This window comes from Amphibalanus amphitrite, unplaced genomic scaffold (assembly GCF_019059575.1).
Source record: "Amphibalanus amphitrite isolate SeventyFive unplaced genomic scaffold, NRLGWU_Aamphi_draft 000961F_arrow, whole genome shotgun sequence".
NCBI classification, from domain to species: Eukaryota; Metazoa; Arthropoda; class Thecostraca; order Balanomorpha; family Balanidae; genus Amphibalanus; species Amphibalanus amphitrite.
In genome coordinates, this window is record NW_024882455.1 from 205519 (window position 1) to 222826 (window position 17308).

Genomic DNA, 17308 nt, shown 5'->3' on the forward strand with positions numbered 1-17308 from the left:
GTTCAGTTGTTAATTCAGTGTGGTTGGGCATCTGCTCAATCTGTTCCTTCTCTGCATAGTGCATTCGCCACTAATTCATTTCAAGAGGCACTGCTGCGCCGCCTGTTTATTAGTCCGAAACCAGGGTGTCCGAAACATCTGAATTCATTCGCTGTAACTTACAACAATACGAATCGTGCAGTCATGCGCTGGGGGTCCGCCAAGTTTGAGTGTGCTGCAGAATGCAGACTGGGCCGCCGAGAATATAACATTCCCGTCTCCCTGGGCGTCTCCCTCTCCCCCATTGGAGCTGAAGGAAACTGCTTCAGTTTTTTTTTGTGGGGAGGTCGGAGGATACCCATTACCCATGTTTGAAAATTATGTTCGGGAGTGATGCGATGTGGAAAAGGTTTGCTGAATAGAGGGCTGTCGAGAAGATGCAGATTTTCTCATTTGCTAACCGATACAACGCAAAAAGACGCAAATGTTGCACTTTTCAGGGCTTAAGTCTAATAAAAGATTAGGGACTTCGTGAATCATGCCTTTTAACCGCGACCCAGTTATTTGCCACTGGGTAGGTACTAGGTAGGTAGGTACTCATTTGTGAACAGAACGTTCTACCACCACTTGCCAGAAATTCAATGAGCAGACAGCAATTGCTTATTGCTTATCCTTAAACGTTTGAGTGCACCTAACAACCTTTAATAATAACGTCCTCCCTTTCAATGGTTTGCGCGAAGACACATAGCCATAATCAACCAAGCAATGGCAGAATCCATTGAGCAGCGTGTCAGATGTGCCCCCCAATTCTCAATCCACATAGCATAGCATAGCATACACTAAATGTAGGTACACGCACCTACACATTAGGTATTTGAAGGACTTGATAGCTGATACACATGAAAGAAACACAAGGCGCTAAAATTAAACGCAATTAACTAGCTGCAGCAGAAGTTTGACGTCCGATGCCTCTTCGCCAAGTTAAGACAATGCCAATCTCGACCAGTCTGCCGCCGCGCCGGCACTGGCCGTGGTGTGACGTCATCCGGCCGGCACGTCGACGTACAGTTCCACACTTAGGTAACTCGCCCCCGGGCCCGGTCATGCCTCATCTGTCCCATCCGGTTAGTAGCAGCCAGCTGCAACTCCAGCTGCGCAATGCGGCGCAGAATTTGCTCCAGCACTGATGGTTCTGCAGCCTCGTCTCCCACTTTACGCACCCCCGGTCGCTCTGAGTCCGATCCGGCCGGCCCAGCCTCCGCCTGGTCGAGGGCGGGCTCGGACCGGGCGCCATCGCCGCCCACTGCACACACGCGCTGTCCCTGGCCCACCGGTCCCCGAGACAGACGATCAGCAGCCAGCACGTTTTGCACACTTTTTACGGCTGCATCAAAGGTCACAGATCCCAAAGACACCACTGCATGAGCCAACCGCTGAGGCAAGGCGGCCAGGAAATAGTGATAGAGATGCGTATCAGGCGAGTGGGCGCCAAACACGGCAGTGACCAGGCCGCGCAGCTGAACAATGAAGGTGTCCAGTGACTGAGCCGTCGGGTCGAATTTGAGCGCCTGCAGCGCGCTGTGGCAGTCCAAGGCGCTAGCGTCCGGGAACACGGCTCCGAGACGGTCTAGCAGAGTGTCGATTGAGCCGTCAGCAGGACGCTCAAACGTGTCGAACGCCTCTCGGGCCGCTCCATCCAGACACAGCGGCAAACAGTTCAGAGTCGCCTCACCCGTGAACGACTGCACGGCACAAAAACTCTTAAAATCCTCTCGGAAACGACGAAATGACCCCCGACCGTCATACCTGGGTGGCGCGAAGTGAGCCATTTTTCCTCTTGATATAATCACGACGTCGTCGTAAATCACTGCGTATCACTTGGGGCGTGAAAAAAATCAAATGTTTATATAACAGCTCGCAGCTGATCGGTTCCGTGTCAAACAATTTATCAGGCCAAGACTGTTAGGCCAACACAACCCGGTTCGCAACCACAACCACCGCTGCCACCAATGTAAGACACCTCAGTCTTCAGATACAGCCTCCGGTCTTACTGCATGTCTCTGTATTCCTGTGTTCTCAGCTTGACCGAACACACAACACACAACCAGCCGCGCCTCCGGCCGCGCTCCACACACACACCCTCTGCCCAGCGCTCTGCTCTGCTCTGCTCGCGCGCCGACGCGCGACCGCTTCCCGCCACAGCCGGGAACACGATTTAGCCGTGCATCCTTCACGGCTCTCGGCCACTAAATAATATTATACCTACTTACACGTATGTACGTATGCGTAGGTACGTATGGTAGCCGGTAGGTACCTACGCCGTATGCATATAGGTATAACTACGAGGCACCAGTACTAGTAGAGAACCACGAACCATTCAAGAATGAAGGAACTCTGGCTATAGCCCCGTTGGGGACGGGCCATTTTGGCCCCCCCCCCCTGTGGTTTTTCCTGAATAGCAAAAAAACGGCGGCGCGCAGCGCCGCCAAATTTTAAGTACCTTCCCGGGCATCAATTTGACACCTTCACACCGAATTTCAAGTCTTAGCTCACCTTAGGTCAGGAGTTATTGAGGTCAAACTGAGGTCATGTTCGAGCAAAAATGAGCAAAAAACATGCAATCTTGAAACGCTCACCAAATTTACAGTTACAAAGCAATTTCAAAGTTCTTTATATGGTCTAGTAGACAAAAAGCGGCGCTACAAAACTGCTATCTTGGATTTTCAGAATGTTGGGTTTTTGACCCCAAAAATTCAAAAAATTGATTTTTTTTTTAGAAAAACTAAAAAAAATCAAAAAAAATCCGAATTTCGAAAAACCGGAATATATAGGGGAAGCGGGGGGAGCACCGCCACCTTAAGCATTTCTGCTCACCGAGCTGATATGCGTAGTAAAAACGAAGCTCTTTTGCATTCATGTGAAAGTAGGAATGTTTTCCTACATGTTGGCATAGTTTCCAGCGCTCCATTATAAAATTTCGCTACTTTACAAATACAGACATTGAAAACAAGTCCTGCATTTTCCGTCCTCCAAAAAATGTGCGGGTAGCACCGCCACTGATGGCGATGTTATCCATTCCACAGATCGGCCTTACGGCAGGGGCGTAGGCAGGGGGGGGGGCCACTGGGCCATGGCCCCCCCCCCCCTTGGGCGCCGAAGGCGCCCTTTGCGATTGGAGGGCGCCGAAGGCGCCCTCCAATCGCAAATGCAATTGTGATATAATCGAATCGAAAAACAATCGCGACTGGAGGGCGCCCTCCAATCGCGAATGTGTTTACAGGGAAAATACGGATGGAGGGCGCCCTCGGAGGACGCCCATTCCAAATACGCCCTCCAAATACGGTTGGAGGGCTCCCTCGGGCGCCCTCCAACCACATTTGTAGGCTGTAGCTCTCTAAGCGTAACGGTGGTCGCCTATGTAAGCCGCTGTCCTGTAAATAAGCGCCCTCTCACCCGAAGGCGCCCTCCTGTAGGTCGCCACCCTGCTACACATTGCCGCCCTTCTGCTGATCGGCGTCCTCATAATTATTGGCGCTCTTCTACCTATTGCGCCCTCATGTGAAATTTTGAAGGCCGCCTTTCTCCCTTTTGGCACCCTCTTGTTCATTGCCGCCCTCCTACCTATTGGTTCCCTAGTCCTTCCTGTTGAATGCTAATCGGGGCCCTTCTCCTATTGGCGCCCTCGTGTTGATCGCCGCCCTCCTAACCACTGGCACCCTCCTGTTGATCACCGCCCTCCTATCTACTGGCACCTTCCTGTTGACCAGCGCCCTCCGCACAGACGCCGTCCTGTTCGTGTCATCCTCTTGAGCAAAGGCGCCCTCCTCACCATTGCCACCCCCATTTTAATCGTCACCCTTCCGCTCATTGGCGACTTGCAGTTGATGACCGCCCTCCCACCTATTGGCGACCTCTTGTTGATCGCCACCCTCCTATTGGTGCTCTCCTGTTCCTCGCCACCCTCTTACCTGGTGGCGCCCTCCTGTTGATTGTTGATCGGGGCCCTCCTACCTATTGGTGCCCTCCTGTTGATCGCTGCCCTTCTATCCATTGGCGCCCTCCTGCTGCTCGCCAACTTCCTACCTATCGGTGCCCTACTGTCGAAACTCGGGATGTTGATCGGGGCTCTTCTACCTATTAGCGCCCTCCTGTGGATCGCAGCCCTTCTACCTATTGGCAACATCCGTTGATCGCTGCCCTCCTATCATTTATTTACTCCTTTGGCATGTTCTTCAACTTAGTCGTTCTATTGCACATAGTTGATGTCTTGCCTGTGAAAACTGCCACAAATGAACGTGCATTCAGCACAATGAATGAAGTACCTATACCTACCAAAACTATCTACGCTCTACGATGCATAAAACACGTCTTTGGTCTTAACGGATTGATCCTACTTTACGTGCATCATGGCATCTATATGTGTTACGATTTAAGTATTGTCAACAGGTTCGGCCGCAACAGCAGGCATCTGAAGTTTCGGTGATTGAAACTGGTTATGTGGGTACACTGTATGCACCTGTGAGAAGGCTATGAAGGCTGGTCTGAGGTAATTTGGATGATGTTTACGCATCTCGCGCTCCGGTATCAATCCGATACGGTGATCTGGTGCGTAGATATGCCACCGCCAATAAACTTTTATACATCGACACCCATGAGCCAAGCTTTCTATACAGTTTGTGTGGCAGCGGCCCGACCAAACCTTAGGTATTTTTTGTACCTTCAAATTTGGTAAAAGAGCGAGAGGAGCTTTGAACAGTGATCGTATAAAAGGCGTGCCTAAAAAGCGGAGGAAAAGGTTGTTTTCAAAAATTTCGCGCGCCTTCGGCGCAGCATTTCAAGACCACTTGACCTTTTGTGACCTGGAGTATAAAGAATACACACGATGCAAAATCAATGCAGCACGACCTATACGAGGTTACGCAAAAAAAAAAAAAACTGGTGGCATGGTAAAAAACGCCTCCCAACCCCCCCCCCCCCGTTGAGTGATTTTTTATCTCGCGACCGTATGGCGCCCTCCTTGGGTGAGGTGGCGCCCTCCAAACCCTTGGCCCCCCCCCCTTCGCGATTTTCTAAATACGCCGCTGCCTTACGGTGACAGTAACGCTACAGTAACGGTGACAGTAACCTTACGGTAGCAGTAACGCTTCCAAGGGTGGCTGCAGCCACCCTTGGAAGCGTTACTGCTGTCTGAAATAGTAACTCAAACTCATATAAGACACACAAGAGTTGGTTGTTAGTTTGTCAAAGATCAGACTGTTTGTTGCGGACAATATGCATACAAAGCATGACAAATTCACGTTTATTTCGAAACATCCAGTGAAGTCAAACGTGAGGTTAAAAACAGACGACGTTTGCGGCCTAACTAAAGCTCTTCTCCGAGCTGAGTGAATCATCATTGCGGCTTTATCCATTTTGCCACCCCTTGGGGTAGCACCGCCGAGCATGGCGGTGTTACCCACACACAGTCATGGACCGACAACGCCCCGTTAGCAAAACAAGCCGGGACGCGATTCTTCTGTAATTCCTTTCTAAACGAAGAGCACTTCATGCCCTCAAATTTAACGTAAAAATCAAGGCATTTTGACTTGAAATGCAAATGACCACTTACTTGCTGCTAAAACATGCCAAATGATTACAACGATGGTTTGAAATTCACAAAATGGGCAATTGCGATCTCAAAATCAAATAAATCTTTGCGAAACTTACCTCACGCGGCGTCCCGTTTCCGTTCGGACACCGAAATGGCGGGTGTTTACATTTACAATTCAGAGTTTTGCCGATAGAGAGGATGGCGGTGTTTCCCACATGGCGGTGCTACCCCCGCTTCCCCTATGATAGTCCCTGTGCTCTTCTATATACATACCAAATTTCAGATCGATATCTTGTTTTTTTGGCCAAGTTATAGCGAAAAAAACGGTTCAAAAATGATGACGTCAAATTTTTGAACTCAATTTTTAGCGATTCTAGACCACGTAGGGCAAAACGAACACCACCATTGAACTCCCCAAGACGAGCTGCACCGAATCGATATCCATTTTATGCAAAAATATCAACTTTGAAATTTTACCTAATTTGACCTGACCTTGACCTGACCTTGACCAAAACGTGACCTAAGCTGGCCCAAAAGTTTGCCTGACCCACATAATCGCATTTGTCATGTAAAATGGACCTCATGTATCACACGACACTTTCATATTGTGACCCCAGTGACCTGACCTCTGTGACCTGACCTGGTATCAGTGACCTCAAATAGCAAAATATGTGTTTGAAGAACATTTCCCCATCGATGATTTTCAATGAAATGCATTTTACTCGATTTAACAACGCATTTCTTGAATTCCAGTAAACGGTTAAATTTTACCTTTGACCTGACCTGTGACGTCATCGGTTTGACCTAGGTCAATAAAATTGGGTCACAAGGTAGTTCCCTGATAGGGCTATCCAATACCGTTTGCCGCTTGTCGTTAGGTCGCGTGGTTCTCGAGATCTTAGGGGGGCAAATTGCCCCTCCCCCAACGGGGCACGTTGCTCGGCAGAGCCCAACGGGGCGCGGGTTAGTGTTCATTGAGTCCTATCTTAACTTTTAAGACTTTAACTAGGAAGTGGTAGTTTAAGTTTTCTGTTTTTGAACATAGGTGTCCATTGAACTTTTCATGAAACTTCCAATGACGTCATAATACAAGGAACGTTTGTTTTGCTGAATATTAGCACATGAGGCGATTCAATCGATCCATATTTTTCTCCCTTCATTTTTCCCTTTACCAACTGCCCATCGGTTCCGCTCCCGTCGCGCCGCCCGCCGCCTACTTCGCTCTGCTTCGCTCTCGCTCTAGGGTTTGCTCCGTTGGTGCAGAAGGGGGAGGACTCGCTGGGGGTGGTCTGGTATATTCTGGATCCTACACTTTGTGTCAAGGTGAGCATTTTTACCCTGATTTATCTCAGTGTATGGAATGTAGAGAGGAGAGGGCTTTAGTTTCAGGGTTCTGTCCAGTGGAGCTCTTTTCCCACCTTGACCTTCTCATTCTACACATCTAATTGAATCAATTACATTGATTGACCGATTTTTTTTGTTGCACTGTTCATCCTCTTACATATCCTCAGCAATTTGAATTAGATCCTTTGGTTAGGATGTTGATATCAATATTATGCAATGTTCATTACGGAGCGAGCGAAGCGAGCGGAGTCTTACGTAGAATAACGGAAATTTCTGAGTATGAGCGGCCGGCCGGCCGGCCGGCCGGCCGGCCGGCCGTGCGGACGCTTTTGCGAGGCTTATATCTCAGCAACCACTTGACCGATTTACATGCGGTAATTTTTGTAGGGTAGCTTCATTCCTTCTACCAAGTATTGGACTATTCCCGATGCATGTGGGTGACCCCTTATGCACGTGCCACGTGCAAAACGAAGAGGTGTCAGTTTTGCAATTGTTGCAATATCTCGGTAACTACTTGGCCGATTGCGCTCAAAGTTGGCATGTAGGTAGGCACCCACTAGGCACTGCATGTCCATGTGCTAGAGTTGGGGTGCTGCTGCACGTGCGCACGTGCAGGGGTCGTTTTCAGATCTCGAGAACGGCTCGACCGATTGCGCTCAAATTTGGTACACAGTTAGCAACCGGTTAGTAGGGTGCCGTGCACAAGTCAGTTGGGACCCATTTTGCACGTGCGCACGTGCAGGGTGCCGCTTTCAGATCTCGAGAACGGCTGGGCCGATTGTGCTCAAATTTGGCACATCGCTAGAGACCGGTTAGTAGGGTGCCGTGCACAAGTCAGTTGGAGGTACCCCCTCGAAATTTCGCACGTGCAAGGCTCACCCTCTCGCTCGCTCCGTTAGTCGCCCCAAAAGGCGCTATACTGGTAATATGCTTTATTACCTACAGACTGTCTTGCAGTCAGTATCAGGGTATTAGTAGAGCAGACGTCACACGAAGGTTTTCCAACCAAAGAGAGGCGCTATGCCTGGAGGTACTTCTTTCTAACAAAACCTAAACAAACCTAACCTAACCTGACCTAACCTAACCTACAACCTACAACCTACAAACCTACAACCTAAAAACCTACAACCTACAACCTACAACCTACAAACCTACCCTACAACCTACAAACCTACAGCGCCTCTCCTTGGTTGGAAAACCTTCATGTGACGTCTGCTCTACCAATGCCAGTATCAGTATCAGTATGATGCCTATATAGGTAGGCAAGAGAAGAAAAAACAATCCAACCTGAACTGACCTTACCTACTTGCCTACAATCTACAATCTACAACCCAAAAACCTAAAACCCACAAACCTACAACCTAACACAACCTACAACCTAAAAACCTACAACCTGCAATTTCTGCTGCTGCATGTTCGTATCAACGGTGCCACAATTGTAGATCGGACCTTTTTCTGAACAAATACCAGAGTAAGTATCACATAACACATATTGTCTTGTAGGAGGCAGCGCAGGGATTGTCTGCCCTGAGTGTCAGTGACAGCTTAACATCATGACCTACCACATTCTCAATGAGGCCTTCAACTTCCCTGGTGTTGCTATGTGAAGCTGTTCAGTACGACCATCAGGCCATTGGTTGGAGAGGTTCGCCATATGGAACTTTGCTGCCTGCTCTCTGCCAACAAAACTTGCCACCTTGACCTGGCTTTCCCTCTGAGAAGAATGAGAAGTCAGTTTGGGAGAACTTCTTCAACCTCACCGGGCCAAACATTTAGCCATCTAACTCTAAAGACTGCAATCTTATGAGCCACTGCTTATGTGGTGTAGCTGAGGAAAACACCAGTGATGCCTGTTGTAACTTCAAAGTCAAACTCACCACAAGCGTGAAGATAGTGTTGTCATATCTCTCTACGAATGCTGTGAAAGACCATCTTCTGCAGTTCCAGCAGCTCACTGGAGCTTTTGTGGGAGTGATGGGGCTAGCTTATCAATGCATTGAAAACTATGTGAATTGGTATATTGCATATATACAGTTTAAATGTTAGAAATCCATCAGCTACTTCCTGGCATATTGAACATTTTCAACAGAGTTGCTGAACTGTCAAATTTATCCCAAACACCCTGTGTGTGTGCACTATTCTCACTATATATGCATGGAATAAAGGATGCCATTGGGTGGTCAGTTTGGTGAGTTTGGTCAGTGTGAGCTCAGTGCCCGTGTGTGACGTGGTTGCCGCTGTTGCAGCCATGCTGCACTGTGAGTGTGCCCGTGTGTGACGCAGTTGCCGCCGTTGCAGCCATGCTGCGTCTGCTGGGCGCCTCGGCCGGCCGGCTGCTCTCCGCCGAGGCCACCGCCTCCGGACAGACGGCGCGCGCCATCGGCTCCTACGTGATTCCCGAGCGGCTGGCGGTGAGTGCCTCCCGAGTCCCCGAGCGACTGGCTGTGAGTGCCTCCCGAGTCCCCGAGCGACTGGCTGTGAGTGCCTCCCGAGTCCCCGAGCGGCTGGCGGTGAGTGCCTCCCCGAGCGGCTGGCGGTGAGTGCCTCCCGAGTCCCCGAGCGGCTGGCGGTGAGTGCCTCCCGAGTCCCGGAGCGGCTGGCGGTGAGTGCCTCCCGAGTCCCGGAGCGGCTGGCGGTGAGTGCCTCCCGAGTCCCCGAGTGGTTGGCGGTGAGTGCCTCCCCGAGCGGCTGGCGGTGAGTGCCTCCCGAGTCCCCGAGCGGCTGGCGGTGAGTGCCTCCCGAGTCCCGGAGCCGCTGGCGGTGAGTATCTCCCGAGTCCCCGAGCGGCTGGCGGTGAGTGCCTCCCGGAGCCGCTGGCGGTGAGTGCCTCCCGTCCTGTAGCGCGCCATCGGGTCCTCCCCGAGCGGCTGGCGGTGAGTGCCTCCCGAGTCCCGGAGCGGCTGGCGGTGAGTGCCTCCCGAGTCCCGGAGCGGCTGGCGGTGAGTGCCTCCCGTCCTCATCACTCGGCAGGCGCCGCTGGATGGTGGGCGCTCGACATTACTGTTCGGATGTTTTTGATGGGTCTGGTGCGAGCAGTGAGGGCGAACCCCGGCGCCCCTGTGACGCCCCCCCCCCCCCGCCCCGCCCGCAGACGATCCCCGACCAGGCGGACCCGGAGTTTTTCGAGATGGTGGAGTACTTTTTCCACCGCGGCTGCCAGCTGGTGGAGCCGCACCTGGTCGACACCATGCGCTCGCGGGCGCCGCGCGACGACAAGGCCAAAAAGGTGCGCGGCATCCTGCAGATGATGGAGCCCTGCCACCACGTCATCGAGATCTGTTTCCCGCTGAAAAAGGACGACGGCAGCTTCGAGATGATCACCGGCTACCGGTCGCAGCACTCGCAGCACCGGGTGCCCACCAAGGGAGGTCAGTCCCGACCCCCGACCCCGGCCCCCGACCCCGGCCCCCCCCCCGACCCTGTCTGGTCGCAGCTCTAGCAGCACCGGGTGCCCACCAAGGGAGGTCAGTCCCGAGTCCGACCCCGGCCCCCCGGCCACCCGACCCCCGACCCGGACCACCGACCCTGTCCGGTCGCAGCACTCGCAGCACCGGGTGCCCACCAAGGGAGGTCAGTCGCGACCCCCGACCCCGACCCCCGACCCGGACCCCCGAGCCGGACCCCCCGAGTCGGACCCCCCGACCCTGTCTGGTCGCAGCTCTCGCAGCACCGGGTGCCCACCAAGGGAGGTCAGTCCCGAGTCCGACCCGGCCGCGAGTTACCTAAGTGTGGAACTACCCAGCGCCGAGCCGGCCGGATGACGTCACACCACGGCCAGTGCCGGCGCGGCGGCAGACTGGCCGAGATTGGCATGGTCTTAACTTGGCGGAGAGGCATCGGACGCCAAACTTCTGGTGTAGCTAGTTAATCACATTTAATTTTAGCGCATGGTGTTTCTTCCATGTATTATTGTGTATGAGCTATCACGTCCTTCAAATACCTGATGTGTAGGTGAGCGTACCTGCATTTAGTGTGTGCTATGCTATGTGGATTGAAAATTGGGGCACATCAGACACGCTGCGCAATGGATTCTGGTGTTGCCTGGCTGATTCTGGCTTTGTGTCTTCGCGCAAACTATTGAAAGGGAGGACAATTTTTAAAGGTTGTTACTCAAACGTTTAAAAATAAGCAACTGCTCATTGAATTTCTGGCGAGTGGTGGTGGAACTTTCTGTTCACAAATGAGTACCTACCTACCTAGTACCTACCTGCAGTGGCAAATAACTGGGTCGCGGTCAATTAGCCATTAGGCATGGTTCACGAAGTTCTTAAACCTTTATTAGACTTAAGTATGCAACATTTGCGTCTTTTCGCGTTGTAGTATCGGTTAGCAAATGAGAAAATCTGCATCTTCTCGACAGCCCTCTAGGTATTCAAGAAACCATTCCATATTGCATCATTCCAGAAAATAATTTTCAAACATTGGTATCCTCCCCACACAAAAAAAAAAACTGAAGCAGTTTCCTTCGGCTCCAATGCGCCGCTCGCCCAGGGACGCGGGAATGTTATATTCTCGGCGGTCCAGTCTGCACTCTGCAGCACACTCAAACTTGGCGGACTCCCAGCGCACGACTGAACGATTCGTATTGTTGTGAGTGACTGTGACGACAGCAAATGAATTCACTGGTGGTTTCGGAATAATTAACAGCCGGCGCAGCCCAGTGCCTCTTGAAATGAATTATACAGTAGCGAATGCACTATTGCAGAGAAGAAAATAGAAATGGACTGAGCAGATGCCCAACCACGCTGTATTATCAACTTACCATTACGCTTTACATTTTCATTAGGTAATCATGGAAACAAACGACTTGCGACCCTTCCGCCTTACATAACTCGATAGAATACCCCTGAGTCGGCTAAACTACACTGCATCTCTTCAAAGCCTAAGCATTTTACAATTTACCACTCAGCTATGCACAAGCACAGGCGTATAATTTACTGCTCAACTCCTTTTCCTCATCATCTTTTTGGCACCGTCAATCCCCATCTGCGCTATCCACTGTCCAGCGAATAAAGCGGCCGTCTCCAGTTCTCCGGCAGGGGCTTCCAAACTCAAGCGAACTCGCCGAAGTTTCGCCATTCAATGCGCAGGATCTGTACATTTGAGTTTGAGAGCCTCTGGATTGGCTCGGCGCGCCTGGGCTACGCCGTTGGTCCGGCCAAGTACGTGAGTGACGTCATGCTATGAGCGTCATCCCTCGACCAAAGTCACCAATCAGAGCCCTATAATTGACGTACAGTTCCACACTTAGGTAACTCGCGACCCGGCCCCGGACCCCAGGGCTCCGTCTACTGCGCCCCCTCTCCCCCCCCCCCCCCCCACTCCACACTGGAGCACCAGCGACATATGTACGGTCCGTCAGTTGGTCCCAGGCAACTGCGGCCCGGTGAGCCCGGTGGATGACTCCGCTGAATATATGTAGCGTGCTCCGCCGGAAACCTGGCCGGCCAGGTGCACTGCGTCCACGGTGTACGCTGCCTCGGCTGCTGCGCCGGCCGGCCGGCCACGGATAAAGGTGGCTGTCGACCACCGTCCGCTGCCTGACTCGGCCACCGCTGTCCGCTGCCGGCCACAGCAGCTGTCAGTTACCACCGCCCCATGGCTTCCGCTAGGTACCGCCGGCTGCTGGCTGCTGGTTATCACCGTCCCATGGCTGTCAGTTACCGCCGTCCCATGGCTGTCATTTACCGCCGTCCCATGACCGCTGGTTGCCGCTGTCCGCTGCCGGCTACATGGCTGCTGGTTACCACTGTCCCATGGCTGTCAGTTGCCGCCGTCCCATGGCTGTCAGTTACCGCCGTCCCATGTCTGCTGGTTACCGCCGTCCCATGGCTGCTGGTTACCGCCGTCCCATGGCTGCTGGTTACCGCCGTCCCATGGCTGTCAGGTACCGCCGTCCCATGGCTGTCAGTTACCGCCGTCCCATGGCTGTCAGTTACCGCCGTCCCATGGCTGCTGGTTACCGCCGTCCCATGGCTGTCAGTTACCGCCGTCCCATGGCTGTCAGTTACCGCCGTCCCATGGCTGCTGGTTACCACTTTCCCATGGCTGTCAGTTACCGCCGTCCCATGGCTGCTGGTTACCGCCGTCCCATGGCTGCTGGTTACCGCCGCCCCATGGCTGTCAGTTACCGCCGTCCCATGGCTGTCAGTTACCGCCGTCCCATGGCTGCTGGTTACCGCCGTCCCATGGCTGTCAGTTACCGCCGTCCCATGGCTGCTGGTTACCGCCGTCCCATGGCTGTCAGTTACCGCCGTCCCATGGCTGCTGGTTACCGCCGTCCCATGGCTGCTGGTTACCGCCGCCCCATGGCTGTCAGTTACCGCCGTCCCATGGCTGTCAGTTACCGCCGTCCCATGGCTGCTGGTTACCGCCGTCCCATGGCTGCTGGTTACCGCCGCCCCATGGCTGTCAGTTACCGCCGTCCCATGGCTGCTGGTTACCGCCGTCCCATGGCTGCTGGTTACCGCCGTCCCATGGCTGTCAGTTACCGCCGTCCCATGGCTGCTGGTTACCGCCGTCCCATGGCTGCTGGTTACCGCCGTCCCATGGCTGCTGGTTACCGCCGTCCCATGGCTGCTGGTTACCGCCGTCCCATGGCTGCTGGTTACCGCCGTCCCATGGCTACTGGTTACCGCCGTCCCATGGCTGCTGGTTACAGCCGTCCCATGGCTGCTGGTTACAGCCGTCCCATGGCTGCTGGTTACCGCCGTCCCTTGGCTGTCAGTTACCGCTGTCGCGCTGTCCCATGGCCGTCGGTCGCCGCTGCGGCCTGTGGTCGGTGGGCCGCGCGGTGGCGGACCGGTCGACCTTGGCGTACAGACGAGCCCCCGGCCCGCCCCCGCCCCGTCCCTCAGCGGTGCTGCCCCTCCCCCGCCCCGGCCCCGTCCCTCAGCGGAGCGGGTCGGCTCCCGGCCCCGTGTCGGCGGGTCAGTGGTGAGACCCGGTGCGGCCTGGGTCACTGGTAGCCGCGGGCCGTGCCTCGCCGACCGCCGCGCCGGGGCCCAGGCGCGGCGCGGGGCGCTGCTCTGTCAGCTATCTCTCTCTCTCTCTCGGTGCCCGGCTCAGCGCCGTCCCACTGTCCACGGACGGGTGATGTCAGCGGTGGCCGCTCTGTGGCCGCCGCGGGCTGCGGCGTACTGTGTGGGCGGCCCGCCGCCGCTGCACCGGCCGGCCAGGCACCGTCCGGCGCTGCCCGTTCCAGGGTACTCGCTACTCACTACCCCCGGCACAACTCCCGGCTGGGCTGTCCCGGTTATTACGATCGCCACTCGAACATTGCCACCCACCGGGTCCGCCGTGGAGTGCCCCTCCTCCCCCCCCCCCCGGTCGGCGGCCCAGCCGCTATCCGCCCGGTGACACTCCGTATGGGCTCAGTCTGTTTGTACCTCTGTGTAAGTGTGTGTTTTCATTACGGCAGGACTGTTGGCCTCTATCACGCGGCCGGGTCTGGTGCGGGGCGGACTGTGGGTCCTCTATCACGTGGTCCAGTCTAGTTCGGGGTTTGGCGATGACACAGTCCAGCGCTGTCAGCATCGGCCCACTGATAGTCATGGTAACCGGTGGCCGGCCGGCCGACGCCGGCCAGTTGTCACGGTAACCGGTGGCCGGCCGTCCGACGCCGACCAGTTGTCACGGTAACCGGCGGCCGTCCGTCTCCGGGCCCTCCGTGATAGGTGTGCTGTGCGGCGGCGCAGCGGTGGTCCGGCGCCAGGCGCAAAGGACGGCACTTTTGGCGGGACTGTCTGCTGAGTCTGCCCTGGGGCCGCCCGGTCGGAGTCAGAGTCTGCCTCTGGGCGGCCCCCGGTCGGAGTCAGAGTCTGCCCTGGGGCCGCCCGGTCGGGGTTTGGTCCCGTCGGCGGCGCCTGTTGTCTGTCGGGACCTTCACGCGTCGTTGGCGGACTCACCGGCCCCTCCGCTGCGCGCCGGGTCGGCCGGCCGACGCGTGTCTATTTGTATTGGCGGCAGTGGCAGCCGGCCAGCAGAGGACGGACGGACGGGCGGCGCGGCGCGGTCATGAGCCTCTGTGCTGCCTCCGCAGCGCCCTGCGTGTCGTGTCGCCAGCGGGCGCCGGCCGGTCCGCGGCGGCTCTGTCCGGTTCACCAGCGCGCCGCACATCTCCCGGCCGCAGCGGCGGGCTGTTTATGTTACGGCGCCGCCGCCGCCGTTGGCCAGCACTGAGCCGCGGTGGCCGTCCGAGTCTGTGCGTGGTAGCGGGGTCATTACTGGAGCTTACAGTGGTACCGTACTGCTACCGTGCCGTTGGACTGTGTACAGGCTTCCTTGAAAGTACACGATACACGTTGCGGCGGTACCGTCTAGGCCGACCGAGGGAGGCCTGCCAAGCTTGAGAGTCACCGAACCCAATGACCTGGGGATGGATGAGGATTTCGGGCAGGAACAGGACCGGAGGGGCCGAACCGATGTTAGCCGTTGGTATCACTGGTACTTCCTGTTCCCGTGTATCAGTATCGGTATCGGTAAGAGAGGGAGTATACCTACCTGCCGAGCCGTGTGCTGCCGCGGTCCCGGCGCGCCGGCCCGGCCCCCGGCGCGCTGCCAGCGCCGGCGGCGGGCGCGGCGGGCGGCGCGCAGCGGAATGGCTGCAGCCGGCCGCCCATGTGACCGCGGCTGGCGGCCGGCCAGCGGCGCCGGCCCGGCTCGCTCCGGTGACCGGCCGGCCGCCGGGGCCGGGCGCGGGTTATTACCGGGCGGCGGACGGCCGCCGACTGGTGCCGACTGGTGCCGATCGGTGCCGAGACGGACTCGGACTGCGGAGGGACGCACCGAACTACCGAGGCAGGCTCGGACAGACGGATAGATGGACCGCTTTGTGGCAGGGAAAGCAGTGAGCGTCAGTGATGGGTCGTTTCTGGAAGAACATGTCATTGGGACGTTAACCAGAGCTGGACGGGCGCTGATGAGCTCTGCAGTCTGCACTCTGCAGTCGGGGCGCCCGAAAACCCCAAACCATCGACCTCACTATACCTGAGGTGGACAAGACACGATGTATGCAGATTGCGGGTGCTTGGTGGCATTGGGAGAAGGGTGCGATGGGAACATTTTATCTGGCCTCTTATCTTGCACCGGAAGGAAGGGAACTGTCGTACCAAACTGTGCCCTCTCCGCAGTGGGATCGTCGTCACCTTCTTGCACTGATGGGGGGTGTATATAATATGGATGGATTCCTGCGGGCCCTTTCCCTGCCCTCCCCGCTGTAGACGTGCCAGACGCGCCCCTGGGGGCCGGTGTTCGAGGTCGGCTGACGCGCCCCTGGGGGCTGGTGTTCGAGGTCGGCTGACGCGCCCCTGGGGGCTGGTGGCGGGGTCGACAGACGCGCCCCTGGGGGCTGGTGGCGAGGTCGGCGGACCGGCTGACAGAGACGAACGCCACCTGAGCACAGACATGTCTGGGGGGGGGGGGGAGGAGGGGTCGCCGATCGGCGACTGCTCACACCTGAGGAGGAGCCCGCTTCCGCACACCGAGTCGGCGGCTGTCCGCCGGCGGCACACGGCGCCGAGTGCTCAGCACCGCTGCACTGCCGTACAGACCTATATACCCTGGTACCGACTGCTGCCGTACGCTGCCGAATATACCAGCGTCGTCCCTGGTTGGCTGTCTAGCTGTCTCTGGTTGCTCCCCTGTATCGCTCCTCTGTATCGCCCCCCTATATCACTCCCCTGTATCGCTCCCCTGTATCGCGGTAGCCGAGACCGCGGCCCTCGCTGTCCCGTGTCGCTCCCATGTATCGCTGGAAGGGATAGGCCGTCGCGGCTGAGGGGGGGGGGGGGGGTCTGCCAGGTGAGACGGCCGCTATTGTTGGCTGGCCGGCCGGTGACAGCCGCCGCCGTGTGCCAGCTGTGTCAGCCGCCGTGCCGTGTCAGCTGTGACACCTGTGTCAGCCGCCGTGTCAGCTGTGTCAGCTGTGACGCCTGTGTCAGCCGCCGTGTCAGCTGTGACGCCTGTGTCAGCCGCCGTGTCAGCTGTGACACCTGTGTCAGCCGCCGTGTCAGCTGTGTCAGCTCGACTGTAGCTCTGATGGGAAGTCGGCTCCCGCCCCACGGCTTGGCGTTCAGATCTCTGTGTGTAATGGGGAAACGGTTTCAATGCGCTGAACTCCAGAACTGGGATTGTTCTGTAGACACTAGACAGTCGTCGCCGCCTGCGCGGGCGACGCGGGCTGCCCACTGCCGTGGGCTGCGATTCTGAGCAGGCGTAGGCTATTCGCTGCGCTGCTGGCTCTATGAGTGGGAAATACAACCCACGGACGGGGCGCGAACTGTGAGGCCGCCGGGCCGGCGCGGTCGTCGGCCCGTTCCCGGTACCGGTGGCAGCGGAGCCGGGCCGCGCAGCTCCTCAGAACTGGTGACGTCACCGGCCGCGCCCCCGCCGCGG

At 56.3% G+C, this 17308-nt stretch overlaps 1 protein-coding gene across 10 annotated transcripts in view; it reads left to right on the forward strand.

Moving 5' to 3' along the window:
* Positions 1-17308, forward strand: part of LOC122368613 (glutamate dehydrogenase, mitochondrial-like) — a 37504-nt gene that overhangs the window by 3370 nt on the left and 16826 nt on the right. For 2 of the 10 annotated variants that reach the window (XM_043342738.1, XM_043342742.1), the window contains exons 1-3: positions 6752-6892; positions 9212-9324; positions 10005-10281. In XM_043342738.1, coding sequence (XP_043198673.1) covers positions 9214-9324; positions 10005-10281 — 388 coding nt within the window. In that variant the 5' untranslated portion in view covers positions 6752-6892; positions 9212-9213. Of the gene's footprint in view, positions 1-6667; positions 6893-9211; positions 9325-9634; positions 9641-10004; positions 10282-10455; positions 10484-10573; positions 10603-17308 lie in introns of those variants that run through there. The other 8 variants (XM_043342741.1, XM_043342737.1, XM_043342743.1 and 5 more) reach the window with 7 other exon arrangements.